This window comes from Dendrobates tinctorius, unplaced genomic scaffold (assembly GCF_039654945.1).
Source record: "Dendrobates tinctorius isolate UK_male_01 unplaced genomic scaffold, ASM3965494v1 ptg000103l, whole genome shotgun sequence".
NCBI lineage: Eukaryota > Metazoa > Chordata > Amphibia > Anura > Dendrobatidae > Dendrobates > Dendrobates tinctorius.
The window spans coordinates 30,867,034-30,882,703 of record NW_027361771.1 but is presented as its reverse complement, the minus strand read 5'-3'; the positions used below and the strand labels follow the sequence as shown (position 1 = coordinate 30,882,703).

Sequence of the window (15,670 nt, the reverse complement as noted above, 5' to 3'; positions counted from 1 at the left end):
AGATGGGCGAATGGTTGATCTCGGCCCAATGGAGGATGTGACTCACTTCGTGCATGGCCATCCTGCTCCGAGTACCTCCCTGGAGGTTGATAAAAGCTACAGCCGTGGCGTTGTTGGATTGGATCCTGATGGGGTGACCTGCGAGGAGATGGTGGAAACTCCATAGAGCTAATCTGATCGCTCGTATCTCCAAAATGTTGATGGGGAGACGTGACTCTCGAGTTGACCAAAGACCCTGTGTCGTGTGGTGACAAAAGACCGCACCCCAGCCCAGAAGACTTGTGTCGGTGGTTAGAACCAACCATCTTACTGGAAGAAAAAGACCTCCCTTGATTCAGGGAGGACCTCAGTGTCCACCACTTTAGGACTTGTCTGACCCGCAGGGACAGAAGGAACCGACGGTCCAGGGAGAACGGGTTCTTGTCCCAAGCTAACAGCAACGCATATCGTAAGGGATGGAGATGGAACTGTGCGAATGAGACTGCTGCCATCGCTGCCACCATCTTTCCGAAAAATCTCATGCTGAAACAAATGGAGTGAGAAACTGGTCGGGAAAGAGTCCGCGCTGCCTGTTATAAGGCTTGGGTGCTTTCTGGAGGGAGAATGACCAACCCGCGGAAAGTGTCCAAGATCATTCCTAACAAGGAAATCTTCTGAGCCGGTTTTGGGAAAGAATTTTCGAAGATTATCTTCCACCCCAGGTGAGAAAGTGTATTAACTGTTATATCCATGGATTCCTCGCAGGCTGGAAGGTACGGACCCTTGATGAGCAGGTCGTCCGGATATGGTAACACCACTACTCCCCGAGAGTGGAGAATGGCCATGACAGCCTCCATGACCTTGGTAAAGACCCTGGGGGCGGTGGAGAGTCTGAAGGGCAAGGCAATGAACTGGAAGTGTTTGTCGTGAATTGCAAACGCAGGAACTGCTGGTGGGTCGGGCAGATCGGAGTGTGAAGGTAAGCGTCTTTGATGTCGATTGATGCTAGGAACTCTCCTTTTTCCATGGAAGCGACAACTGATCGAAGAGATTCCAATCGGAATTGCCGCACCTCGACAAACTGATTTAACAGTTTGAGAGCCATTATGGGCCGTATCGTCCTGTCCTTCCTTGTAATCACAAAAACGTTTGAATAAAAAACCCCCGAACATTTCGTGTTGAGGGACCGGAATGATGACTCCGTCCCTTTGCAGAGCCTGAACAGTCCGAAAGGTGGCTCTTGCCTTTTTCTTGGGGGGGGGGGGGGGAGAAAATTCCATCTTATATCCAGAGGACACCAGCTCCCTCCCTCATCCCTCTTGTCGTGGACGACCGCGGGCCAGGTGTGACTGAAGGAAAATAGATGACCGTCTACTTTGTCGGTGCTCGCTGGATACCGCAACAAGTCATTGCGTAGAAGATTTATGAGATCTGGCTCCCCTAGATCCAGATGCTCTTGGCCTGGGCTTCCAAGAGCGGTTAGATCTGATGAAACCTGGGAGCCTCTGTCTCCGCGCGGGGATCGGCCTGATCCAACCAGAATTGTGGCGAAAAGATCAAAAACGCGTCGGCTGTTGGCTGCGAAACGGCCGACCAGCCTTTTGTTGGGGAATGAATTTACTCTTTCCCCTGGTAGTAACAGAAATGAGCTGGTCCAGTTTCTCTCCAAAAAGGCGAGAAACTAACCAAGAAGTTAACGATGTGGCATCCGCCCGCCAGTTGCGGAGCCATAGGGCTCTTCTAATGGAGATCGCATTAGCGGCAGTTTGAGCAGCGCAATTGCGGCATTTAAAGAAGTGTCCACTACAAAGTCCCCTGTGTGAATTATCTGCCTGGTGATGCTGGTTGTCCCCGAAGGAAGATTGCTACCCTAGAAGGCGGTAATTAAGACTTCTTCCCAAACGGCCATTGCCTTAGCGACCCAAGTCGCCGCAAAAGATGGAAAAAGCGCCACTCCTGAAGCTTCAAAAACTGAGCGGGCCAGGTAGTCAATTTGACGATTGGAGGGGCATCTGACTGAGGAGCCCTCAGAAACGGATAGGAGCATTTTAGAAGCAAGACGCGATACAGGAGGGTCCATGGAAGGGAACTGTAACCAATCCTTTATTAGGTCTGGAGCAAAAGGGTATTTAGCGTCAGTAGACTTTTGCCCTGTGAACCGCTTATGTGGCCAATCCCTATGTTTCTGGACAATGTCCTTAAACTCCGGATGGCTGGTAAAAAACCTGCGCACACGTTTGGTCCTCTTAAATGAGATAGCGTGTTCTGGAGCGGGAATATTTTCCTCATCCAACTTCACAATCCTGTTGACTGATTCTATAAGAGAATCGAGCGACACTTGGTCAGTTGGAGGATTCGGAGGGACCGACGTGTCAGATTCGAATTCGGAGTCATGCTCGCTGCGAACATTAGGAGAGGGAGAGCGAGAGACAGAACTCGCAGATGCTGAAGCACGAGCGTGACTAGGGGACGCGTCATGGGTCCGCTTTCTAGAGACCTGACCATCCCTTGAACGAATACAACCCCTGCTGGTGGACGGTTCCTGGCAGTCGCCAGAGCCCTCCTCGGGCGGTAAAGACGCTTTCTGACTTAAAGAGGATTCCTGGAGGGCGTCTATAGCCTGGGTCAGTGACTCCATAGACCGTGAAAGGGACGCAGCCCACTCAGGGGGACTAAACGCAGGGGTCACAGCAGCAGCGGCGGCGGATGGCGTTTGAGCGCAGGTCGGGTCGCAATCCGTGCATAACGGATTAGTCTGGGCAAGGCAGTCTTGCAAGTGGTACACACGGTAAAAAAACGCAGTGTGCTTCTTAGCAGCCCGTTTAGCTTCTTTAGATTGAGACATCGCTCCCCTGAAAGGGTTAAGGGCAGAGCCTAGGCTGCAGCTGCAGAGAATGTGCAGAGAAGGGGTTAAGCTTTAATCTGAGGGCAGATGCAGCTTACCCACGGTCCTGTGCTGTGTTCCCGGGAGGAATAACGGTGGCCCTGTGTGACACCAGATTCTGTCCATAAGTGTGCACGCTTTGCGGCAGTCCCAGATCATACAGAGAAGGGGTTAAGCTTTTGAGGTAAAAGAACATGGCCCCCGAGACTAGCAGGGCGCCTTTCGCACAGAGCGAGGAGCGCCAAAGTCGTGGGCGGCGGCGCTAACCGTGGGCGGCACTATGTAAATTACGACCTAGTAGGCCTAAAAGCCGGGGACTAAATTTCTGGCCTCCTCGCGGTAAGCGTCAGGCGGGGGGGGTGCGACCGGGCACCAGTGTACCGCCGCTGATGCTAAGTCAGCACTTCTCCCGGGGACAAGGACCCGACCCCATACCTCCACTCCTGTGCTCAGACAGGTCGTGCTGTCCGGGGCCTTGCAGGTGTCTCATCCTCCGGGCGATGTAGCAGAGCTGGAGGAGTTCTTAAAGGGGTATTTCTCAATCGATCCACCATGTGGCAGGGGGATGGACAGCTCTGGGGCTGATTCAAGGCATCCGAAAAGCGCTGCTCAAGTCCTCTCTATGCACTCCTGTGCTTCGTCCTGTTGCGCTTGCTCTCGTGTCCGTACCATCGTCAGAGGAATCAGCCCCATTCATCGCAGGAAAGTGTACGGGGAGGTATACTCCGCGTGCTTAGTTCGGGGGAGAGCGGGCCGTAGAAAGGAACCGTCGCCCCCTTCACTGCGTTAATTAAAAAATAAAAATTTACAGAAAATCAAAAATGAAAATAAAAACGGTGGGGTCTGAAGGCAGACCCAAGTGCCTCCTATAGACACTAAGTATGAACTGGGGAAATCTCATCCAGCGAGAGGGTGTATACCGCAGGGGAGGAGTTAACTTTTTTTCTGGTTTACTTAGTGGCAGGCAGCATAACACCCACTGTCTCTGTGTCCCCCAATGAGGCGTAGCAGAAAATTAGGTTTGTCCCATGTTCAGTCTTCAGCTTCTTGCTTGACGTGTTCCTGATAATTGAAGGCTTGCATCAGTAGCATGGTTGTGCCAATGGTTTCTATTGTGCAGGCCAACTCTGCAGCAGTCGAGCTTTCCAAATCCAGCAAGCTACAGGGCAGCGCTTACAAGCTCTCTATGACCACATGTATGGGATTTACACACTTTCTGTCATGTGCCAACTAGACTCCAGTGCTTCTAAGAGTTCTCTTCTAGTGAGTCGGCATGTGACCACAAGTATCCAAATTAAATACATGCAGCAAGGTGACCACCCACCTCTGCACAGAATACACCGCAATCATGACAGTGTGTGCATCACACGCTGTCATATTTCAGATGTCTGCAGTCAAATAAAATGCATAGATGCAAACAACATGATGTTCTGTGCGCAGAGAACAATCACGTTAATGATCAATCTCTGAATATGGAAATGTGGTTGGCCTTTTTAAATAGGCCATTATACAGCTCTGGCAAAATTAAGAGACCAAATGTTCAGTTTGTCTGATATTTCTCCTTATAGGTATATTTTTGAGTAAAACGTAAATTGTTCTTTTAGTCTACAAATTTCTGACAACATGTCTCCGAATTTCCAAGCAATAAAGTTTGTTTTTTTTACTGAAAAGAAGAAATGGTCAAAATAAAAAATAAAAAACCCAGTGCGTTCAGATCTCAAATAATGCAAAGAAAACAAGGTCATAATTCATATAGAAACAACAATACTAATGTTTTTAACTCAGGAAGAGTTCAGAAATCAATATTTTGTGGAATAACCATGATTTTTAATCACAGCTTTAATGCCTCTTGGCATGCTTTCCACCAGTCTTTCACACTGCTTCTGACGCAAAAATGTAAGCAGTTCTTCTTTGTTTGATGGCTTTTGACTATCCATCATCCTCTTGATTACATTCCAGAGGTTTTCAATGGGGTTCAGGTCTGGAGAATGGGCTGCCCATGACAGGGTTTTGATGTGGTGGTCTTTTTCCAGAGCTGTAAAAAAATAACGGTTGTAACAGCCAAGATCGGAAAGTGTAAATGGGCCCATAGGCATATTGTCATACTTACCTGATTTCTCTGGCAGGTTGGGCACATACATCATCTTTTTCTTGTTTAGCAGCATTTCCATAGGTCATTTTGCCTTCTTCCCCAGCATGAAGAGAAACAAGATGCCGGAATACAAAAGGAACATCCAAAGAGCACGGATGTGACTCTGTAATAGGAGTCTCTCATAGCCAATCAGGGTCTTGTGCTACTACCAGGAAGAGCGCTCATTGGTTAATGTAGCCTCATGTCACAGTCTCTGCCACTAATAGAAGCCTGTAATATCCAATGAGCACTCTTCTCTGCAGTGAAGGAATGCACTGATTGGTTACTGTACCAGCACAGTAGCCGTCAGTTCCCTGATTGTCTTCACACAGTGATCAGTCATTTTTCTGGTCATCACTGCATAGGCCGTAACTAGCAGTAGTGGCCCTCAGAGTGCAAATTGTGCACCCCCTAACAGGCTGGACACCATTGATGAACTGCTTTTACAAGAACTCTGCAATCCTTTTAAAAAGGAGATACAAACTCTTCAACTTCCCTCTCTCTGCGCAGGGACCTCTGTACACAGCAACGCCTCAAATCTCTTCCATAGAAATGGCTAAATGCCTAAAGTTTCTTCAGCCCATACGGCTGCTGTGAAGCAAATCTGTGAACTGCTGTTCACTTCTCTATGACACCATGACTGCCCTCATATGTATATAAAATAATGTTACAGTACATAGTTAAAAATAATGTTTTACTTTAGCTATAATTAATAAACAAAATAAACCCCATTTACCTCCAAAGTAGCTCACCAAACAAAGTGTCCAGCAATGTGAAAATCAGGTCCATTATCACAAAGCGAAACAGTTCCTGTCCAACAAATGTCTCCCAGCACTAATGATTAGGAAGAATATAAGAATATAGACAATATCAGGATGGTATTAGAAAATAAGTGGCAGACAACAAGACGACAGCACGTCTTATACAGAGCGACATGAAGTATTTATCCACCATACAATGTGTTACACATGAGATATTAAAAGTCCTTTGGGGGGGGATTTTAACATAATACATTTGTTTACTTGCTACAACTGGGGTTGATCTAATAGCCCCAGTTACAGGAGAAATTTATACTCCTGAAATAGTAGAGCTGACTGGGTCTCTTAGGACCCAGTAGGTCATGCTACCGCCCTACACCCAATGACTACATGACTGCTATGTCTGGAGGAGGAAGCACTGTCAGTGCTTCCTAATCGGTAAACATAACCGCTGGTTCAGTGCTGTGTATACCAAGACTGAAAAGGTTAACATGGTAATAAACTATGTTTACATTTCCTGTGGGTAGTCTGGCTACTTATGAAAGTCAGCTCCCTAACCACACAACTTCATACAATCTGCTTACACTGGTTAGTGTAAAGTGTAGGCTGCCAGAAGGTTTACAGTTTATGGGGTTGTCCGGAAGTAAAGTAAGGAGTGCAATCTGATTGTTTGGTTTGGGCAACTCCTCAAGTGTTCCTATCCACCTGTTTTAAAAAAAATCTTATTTTTCTGGCTATTCTTGCTCAAACTTTACACAATAGCATGGTATGATAATTTGTGAATTGGTAGAACTATGTTTGGACCATTGTCAAATGGTTATTTTTACAATATGGGGATGCTGGCCCTTTATAGACAAAGGTCCTAAAATTGTTACGGCCAATAAAACTTATTTCCATTAGACAGAAGCACATATTCCAGTTACACAAAACGATAACTATGAACACTCCCTCATAAAGGTGTACCTTATTCTCCATGTAGTTTGTTTTTCGTAATATCCAGTGATAACACAGTACACCAAGGATAACAACCTTTAGTAGAAGATTTCTATAACAAAGTAGAGTAAGAGAAGGGATAGTTCAGAATGAGAGGAAAAAGTACAATAGGAATGAGAAAAGTGAGAATATATTAGACGGGTTGTAACCTGCAAATAGCAATATAGACTTCTAGTATGGGGGAATCCAGCTTTTCCCAAAGTCCCAGCACATGATACATGTATGGCAGAAGAAGGTTACAACAAGACACAGCCAATGGCAGTGGCAAAAGCATTGCCTCTACTTCTGGCTCGCCTCCTTTTCTCAGTCGATCTCGATGATCCTAAAAAAATAAAATAAAAAAAACATCAGGAAGCTTAGGCCTCAAACGAACAGGCAGGCAATGGGAAATTAAATGCAATAGAAACATAAAATTTTTGACTGTGTTTTTAATGTTTCTGTCATTTTTATTAATAAACGCCATGTTCAGGGCATAGCATTTTCCTCACGTCTGCAAACTACTATGTATGAAAAAAACAAAACATGTACATGTCAAAAGTGTGTGGTCCCCACCCCTTAAAAATGCAAACGAAGGGGGCATGTATTACCACACTTTCACAGAATTCCCATCATGAGTTACTTATAGTCTTATTTCTTGGTGGTCTATTCAATGGATTATTCTAATTTTATAACACTGGTTTATTGAATATGAAAATAAGCATGTTTCCGATTGACTTGCTCTATCTATACGCAGTCATTCTGCTGCTACGAGAGCTTTTGCTTCACTAAGTTTACAGTTGGTTGCCAAGGAAATAGGCCTCCAGAGCCTGGAAAAGTATGCGCAATAGCTGTATTCCAGGCTGAGTTAAAAGGAACCTCTCAGGTTGTAAATGAAGTCCACTCTGTGGACAGCATGGTATACAGAATTAGAAACTGGGCAGAATGATTTATAGGTTCGTAGGGAAAAGGTTCAGCGTAATCTGAATTTTATTCATTGAAGTCCCTTGCGTTTGTAAACATGCAAGTCCAGTGGTTGGTCCTATTAGTGACTGACAGCTATCTCTGCATGCAGTCATTCACTGAACTTATGTATATAAACGTCCCTGCCCCTCTCCCAGCCACCACATGTCTCTTCCTACAGTGTAAATTGAGTTGTGTGTTTCTTCAAAGGCCTGTTAGCTCTATATGCAAATACAGCTCTGGCAAAAATTAAGAGACCACTTTCAAATGTTCAGTTTGTTTGATTTTTTTCTTTATAGGTATATTTTTGAGTAAAATTTAAATTGTTCTTTTTAGTCTATAAACTTCTGACATGTCCCCGAATTTCCAAGAAAAAAATGTATTTTTTTTTCCTGACAAAGAAAAATGGTCAAAATTTAAAAATAAAATGCAGTGCTTTCAGACCTCAAACAATGCAAAGAAAACAAGTTCATAATCATTTAGAAACAACAATGCTAATGTTTTAACTCCGGAAGAGTTCAGAAATCAATATTTTGTGGAATAACCATGATTTTTAAAACAGCTTTCATGCGTCTTGGCATGCTTGCCACCGGTCTTTCACACAGCTACTGGTGCAAAAATGTAAGCAGTTCATCTTTGTTTGATGGCTTGTGACCATCAATCATCCTCTTGATTACATTCCAGAGGTTTTCAATGGGGTTCAGGTCTGGAGATTGGGCTGCCCATAACAGGGTTTTGATGTGGTGGTCTCTTAATTTTTGCCAGAGCTGTATAGTGATGATAATAATAATAATAATAATCTTTATTTATATAGCGCCAACATATTCCGCAGCACTTTACAGTTTAACAGATACACTACACTGATAACAGTGTAGCCTTCATAATAAGCACATTGCAAAACCTGAGTGCATCGCAGTAGGAGGTTAATGTCAGTAGAAGGATGCTGACCAGAACTATCCATCAAGGATGAGTACATGTACTTTTTATTTATTAGATCTTCAAATCACTAATATTTATGTGTGAGTGGGTTTTCTACATAGCACATCACTTGCTAAAAAAAATCCTGATTAATAGCAAGTGATTCATATTAGAACACACTGGCTATCCCGTCCTCGAGAACAGTCCGCCTATCTCGCCTCCCCGAGAGCAGGCTGCCTATCCCGCCTCCAGCAGACACCACCTATCCCACTCACAGTTCACAGAACACACCACTAATCACACCCCTAGTACAAAGAACAGGCCACCCATCCCATCCCTAGCAGACAGAAGACACCACCTATCCCACCCATAGTGCACAGAAGACACCACATATCACATCCCTAGCGCAAAGAACAGGCCACCTATCCAGCCCACAGCAGACATCACCTATCCCGCCCCCAGGAGACGCCATCACACTCCTAGTGCAAAGAACAATCTACCCATCCCGCCCCTAGGAGACCACTTATCACACTCCTAGTGCAAAGAACAGGCCACCCATCCCATCCCTAGCAGACAGAAGACAGCACCTATCCCACCCACAGTGCACAGAAGACACCACATATCACATCCCTAGTGCAAAGAACAGGCCACCTACCCATCCCCTGCAGACAGAAGACGCCACCGAGCACACAGAACAGGCAATTTATATTGCCCCCCCCCCCCCCCAGCATATAAATAATAACATACTGATTTAAATTAAGTCATCTCTTGCTTGAATTACTTGCAATCTATATGGCAGGGAAGATCTGGCACAGGTACTAGGATGTAGCACTGACCTTGTGCAGGTTCTCTGCAATGACGTACACCGCCAATGCTGACCCCAACCAACTGCCTACACACAATATCCAGGAGAAGATCAGGACACACACATGCTGTAGTCTCTTTCTGAAGCCATGATTATGCATATTCGGTCGCCGCTCACTGAGTAACTCCTGAAAACAACAAATAGTATCACAGATTTATAAATAACATGACTAACCTATCATAATTGACTAAAGGTGCAATTACACTTAAAGATGTGAATGCTCATTCAAGATAATCTCTCTGTGTAAACCGGCTGCCGATTACTCGAGAGAATGAGGAAAATGCTCGCTCATTGGGTGATGTGGTCTTTTGTGCCACACACAAAATCAACATTGTCGGCAACACATCGTCCTGTGTAAACAAGGCTCGGGCTCCTGAAAACTATGGCACCCTATGTGCACTAAAGGATCTATTACAAATTGCTCAGTGCACATCATTAACAGTGGTCTGCCTGTGTAAACAGACTATTAAATGACCACCAATCGGTTAAAGGGAGCCCGTCACCCCAAAAATTCATTTTAAATGAGCTATACAGTGTTGAAGGGGTCTTAGTCCCTATAACAACTACGGTATACTAGCACTGTACCTGTTACAGCGCCTGTGAAAGTAATTTTAACTCATATGCAGATAAGGCGGCCGCAGAGCACCGTTAGTTTGGGGTTTGATGCACCGTTACACCTCCTCATTTGCATATTGGAGGCCTTTTCCCACTTTTGATCGACAGTTACAGCGCTCGCTTCCCACAGTGAGCACAGTCCTTCCAGAGCATGTGCGCTCCCAGTGGCTCCTCTCTGTTTCCTTAATTCTGACACATCTTACTACACTAATATACCCGGAAATATAGGGATTGGTGTCAGAAGAAATGAGACAGAAGAAAATGCACGGCAGCATTCAGATAGTGTTCATTCTGCCTAAAACGCACTATGCGCAACGCCTAAAACATCCATATTCCTTTATATTCATTAGGCTAGAAGTGATCTCGTGACACAACCCCTTTAAAGAAGAAAGGTTAGTATGCTTTTAAATGCTGATCTATAATCTCATTGTTTTCCTGAAATCTGCATGATACAGTCACCACTGTTTTGCGAAATCTAACAGATTGAGGACATGGACTGATCGATTTAGGAGGACTGACTTCACCTTCAGCTGCATATGAATATTCTGCTTCTGTCGCTGCACAGAATGGATTCTGTTCACTTTAAAGTCCCAGGAGCTGAATACTTTAAGAGCCAAAACGCTGGTGAAAAATCCTACTCTGAAATTTTCACCAAATGAACAAGACATTCTGCGTATAAGAAAAGAAATCGGATTATTAAATAATCAAAACTTGTGAAAATATTAAATGAATTTGTCAATATATACACCATGATCTTACCTATACACCAATATAATACATGTACTCAAGAAACCAAATCCAATAGTGAAAAGATAAGCCAGAGGTATGTGATATGGAAGCAAGGCCTTGTCCTTTGGACATATTGAAGAACTATTGGACTTTGAGGAACAGCCATCATTTAGGGTATAATTACTGTAATAACCATAATACATGATCGTATCTGTAAAATAACCCTAAAAAACAAGAGAAAGGTGTTTAAAGAATAAGAAAAATCAACTCTTTGGGTTGTTTTCTATTGGTGACTATGAAAGAACTTGTTGCAAACCACTTAAAAATAATCATACTGGCCTCTGAAGCTGTCTGACTTACTCCCAAACTCAACTCTTTTGGCTATCTCTGGACATCGGCCATGACCATACTTCATTCACCTAGTCGAGGTGAATGGAGTATAGGAGTCGAAATGGTTAGTGTAGTATATTAGAGTCTCCATACACACTCACCGCTCCTGTCAGGAGCTCCAGACTAGTAAATGTCCGTGGGTTTGGTGACCCATGAGGATGGACAGCCTGTGGAGTGACAATCAACAAGACACACAAAAGGCTCATGAAGATGTTAAACCCCAAAAGGGTTTTCAGAAAAACAAAATATGAGAGAACGCTGGATCCAAATCTTCCCCCAATCTGCTTTAGAGCCACATGCCAGGGTCGCAGAGCACAAAGCGCTGACAGCAGCGTGAGCCAGCATTTATGGATAGTCTGTACAGAGAGAAGAAAAAAAAAATCATATTAAATATACAATTTAAGTGAGCATATATTAAAAAATATATAGATAAATAATAGCAATTTTCATGTGTCTCACCAGGCTGATATTGTCTAATACAGAGCTGCAGCAAGGGTTAATATTTCTCCCCTTCCAAATTCCTCCACCATCCAATGTTAAGTACCTGAAACAGGCAAGAACTGACTGTAGTGATGCACTAAAGAATGGAGAGCTCCCTAATAAAAGGCTTGGAGTTATGATTGTCAAGTATTGTAATAGTCTTTCCCCTGCAGCAATAAGGTAATGAATTTTTTATGCAATTCCACTTTCCAATATTTATCACTACACTTCAGTGGAAACCGTTCTTTGGCTTTAGCCAAGTGCCTTTCATCGCGATTCTGGACTGAAGTGATACTTCCTCTCCTCCTAGTTCAGGTTTGCGCCATAGGGTGGACGAATGAACATACTGTCACAGAAGCCAATTCAGTTCAGAAGACGTGATTATATATAACACTCCATGTTTTGAAATTGGATATGTATATACTATACATTCACTGTAAGTTTCCGTATAACTGGCCTAATAGCGAAAGCAGCCGTTGCCTCATCCACCAATCATCAGTAAATTGCATAACTATACTAACAAAATGGATGATTATACAGCTCTGGTAAAAATTAAGAGACCACTGCAAAATGTTCAGTTTGTCTGATTTTTCTCTATATAGGTATATTTTTGAGTAAAATGTAAATTGCTCTTTTATTCTATAAAACACTGACAACATGTCTTCGAAATTCCAAGCACTAAATTTTGTATTTATTTTCGGAAAATGAGAAATGGTCAAGATAACAAAAAAAGGCAGTTCTTGCAGACCTCAATTAATGCAAAGAAAACAAATTCATAATCCTTTAGAAACAACAATACTAATGTTTTAACTCAGGAAGAGTTCAGAAATCAATATTTTGTGGAATAACCATGATTTTTAATCACAGCTTTCATGCGTCTTGGCATGCTTGCCACCAGTCTTTCACACTGCTTTTGAGTTATCTTATGCCACTCCTGGTACAAAAATTTAAGCAGTTCTTTGATGGCTTGTGACTATCCATCTTCCTCTTGATTACATTCCAGAGGTTCTCAATGGGGTTCAGGTCTGGAGAATGGACTGGCCATGACAGGGATTTGATGTGGTGGTCCTTCATCCATACATTGACCTAGCTGTGTGGCATGGCGCATTGTCCTGCTGGAAAAAGCAGTCCTCAGAGTTGGGTAACATTGCCTGAGCAGAAGGAATCAACTGTTTTTCCAGGATAACCTTGTATGCGGCTTGATTCACACGTCCTTCGCAAAGATTAACCTGCCCAATTCCAGCCTCGCTGAAGCATCCCCGGATCATCACCGATCCGCCACCAAATTTCACAGTGGGTGCAAGACACTGTGGCTTGTACGTCTCTCTAGGTTTCCGTCTAACCATTAGATGACCAGGTGTTGGCAAAGCTGAAAATTAGACTAATCAGAGAAGATTATCTTACCCCAGTCCTCTATGGTCCAATCCTTATGGTCTTTGGCAAATTTCAGCCTGGCTCTCCTTTGCTTCTCATTGATGAAAGGCTTTTTTCTAGCTTTACATGACTTGAGCCCTGCCTCTAGGAGCCTGTTACAAACTGTTCTTGCCGTGCACTCCATCCCAGCTGCCATTTGCCATTCCTTTTGTAGATCACTTGATGTCATCCTGCGGTTGCCGAGTGACAATCGAATAAGATGACGGTCATCCCGGTCAGTGGAGAGTCGTTTTTGCCCTCTGCCGGTCTGTAGCTTTGTTGTCCCCAATGTCTGCTCCTTGACCTTGTTGTAATGGACTGCCATCTTAGAAATTTTAAGGATGGAGGCAACATGACGCTCACTGTATCCCTCTGCTAGTAAAGCCAGAATTGAGCCCTTATTTTCCTCACTCAAGACTTTTCTTTTCAACTCCTTTGGCATGGTTAAAAGTTATTTTTTCATTCCTATTAATTTTGGGATATTACTAGCACTTGTTTTGCCATTCAGCTTGTCCTATTGCAAGAGGATTGTGAACACCACAGCAGGGTTTTTTTTTTTATACTTTTCTTCATTAAATAAGATTTGGTTCAGGTGATCATCTAATCAGAAGCACATTAAGTAGAATGAGGTGTACTCTGGTTGGAATTCAACTGACACTGGAATGGAATGGCTGTCAGACACGTAGAGAAGCTGATTTTTATAAAACTGTGCAGTATATATACAACTCTGGCAAAAATTAAGAGACCACTTCCAAATGTTCAGTTTGTCTGATTTTTCTCTTTATAGGTATATTTTTGAGTAAAATGTTCTTTTAGTCTACAAACTTCTAACAACATGTCCCCGAATTTCCAAGCAATAAATTTAGGGTTTTTTTCTGAAAATGAGAAATTATCAAAATTAAAAAGAAAAAAAAACCTGCTTTTTCTTTATTTTCATGACTATGAAAATTGTAGATTCACTCTGACACCATCAAAACTGTGAAATTACACATGTGGAATTATATAATTAACAAAAAAAGTGTGAACCAACTGAAAATATGTCTTATATTCTAGGTTCTTCAAAGTAGCCACCTCTTGCTTTGATTACTGCTTTGCACACTCTTGGCATTCTCTTGATGAGCTTCAAGAGGTAGTCACCGGAATTGGTCTTCCAACAGTCTTGAAGGAGTTCCCAGAGATGCTTAGCACTTGTTGGCCCTTTTGCCTTCACTCTGCGGTCCAACTCACCCCAAACCATCTCGATTGGGTTCAGGTCTGGTGACTGTGGAGGCCAGGTCATCTGGCGTAGCACCCCATCACTCTCCTTCTTGGTCAAATAGCCCTTACACAGCCTGGAGGTGTGTTTGGGGTCATTGTCCTGTTGAAAAATAAATGATGGTCCAACTAAACGCAAACCGGATGGAATAGCATGCCGCTGCAAGATGCTGTGGTAGCCATGCTGGTTCAGTATGCCTTCAATTTTGAATAAATCCCCAACAGTGTCACCAGCAAAGCACCCCCACACCGTCACACCTCCTCCTCCATGCTTCACGGTGGGAACCAGGCATGTAGAGTCCATCCGTTCACCTTTTCTGCGTCGCACAAAGACATGGTGGCTGGAATCAAAGATCTCAAATTTGGACTCATCAGACCAAAGCACAGATTCATAGTTTTGATGCCTTCAAGGTGAATCTACAATTTTCATAGTCATGAAAATAAAGAAAACTCTTTGAATGAGAAGGTGTCCCCAAACTTTTGGTCTCTACTGTATATGTATATACACACACACACACACACACACACACACACACACTCACTCTGGTAAGGTCACTGTCAAGCTTCACAACAACCCAAGAAAACTAGCTGACACCACCAATCGTTTATATAGGCCGATTGGACACCCACTACGGGTAGCATATGGGTAGCATATGGCCTCAGGGATGCATTATACAGAGCAAGAGTGACGAATCTATAAAATATATATTTAATCTACAGTATATTTTATATGTAATCCAAAAAGTAGGCAGTATTTATAAATATATATATATATATATATATATATATATATATATATATATATAAAAAAGATGTTACAAAATGGGACAAAACAACTGAGTATATACAATTACATAAAAAAAAACAAGAGATTACAAAAGAAAAATTACTAAACCTGTGGTAGCAGGAATGGCCTCTGATCTTTATGGAGGGAACCTCTCCTATGAAAATCGTAAACAACTACTACGAGCTTTATCTTCGAAGAATGACAATGATATTAAAATTCAGAATCTGTATTTATTATAACAGTCATTTCCACACACCTCCCCTAGGTGAGCTTCTATGGGGGCTGGTCAATGGGATGTGGCTAGGTCCTATTATGAGATCCCCAGGTGGGAGATATTAATGCTGTATTTCCCATCATGATTTTAGCTTTCCATAGATTGGAAACTGTCAGCTATTAATTTGGGACTGATGCGCAGGCTGCCGAATGTTTTAAGTAAGTACAATATGTTCACCAGTATGCCGAAAATAAGTATCCCATGACTGTAAGACCTATGCCTGTCACAAAAAAACCCAATATGCCTAACAGGACCTCTGGT

General features: G+C 43.2%; 1 protein-coding gene across 5 annotated transcripts in view; it reads right to left on the bottom strand.

Annotated features, from left to right (window-relative positions):
• TMC6 (transmembrane channel like 6) overlaps positions 1 to 15,670 on the bottom strand; it is a 152,643-nt gene that overhangs the window by 39,678 nt on the left and 97,295 nt on the right. For all 5 annotated transcript variants that reach the window (XM_073588181.1, XM_073588177.1, XM_073588179.1 and 2 more), the window contains 8 exons: positions 11,661 to 11,745; positions 11,303 to 11,557; positions 10,842 to 11,035; positions 10,607 to 10,751; positions 9,439 to 9,594; positions 6,895 to 7,067; positions 6,716 to 6,797; positions 5,731 to 5,828 (listed from right to left, as the gene is read on the bottom strand). In XM_073588181.1, coding sequence (XP_073444282.1) covers positions 5,731 to 5,828; positions 6,716 to 6,797; positions 6,895 to 7,067; positions 9,439 to 9,594; positions 10,607 to 10,751; positions 10,842 to 11,035; positions 11,303 to 11,557; positions 11,661 to 11,745 — 1,188 coding nt within the window. The remainder of the gene's footprint in view (positions 1 to 5,730; positions 5,829 to 6,715; positions 6,798 to 6,894; positions 7,068 to 9,438; positions 9,595 to 10,606; positions 10,752 to 10,841; positions 11,036 to 11,302; positions 11,558 to 11,660; positions 11,746 to 15,670) is intronic.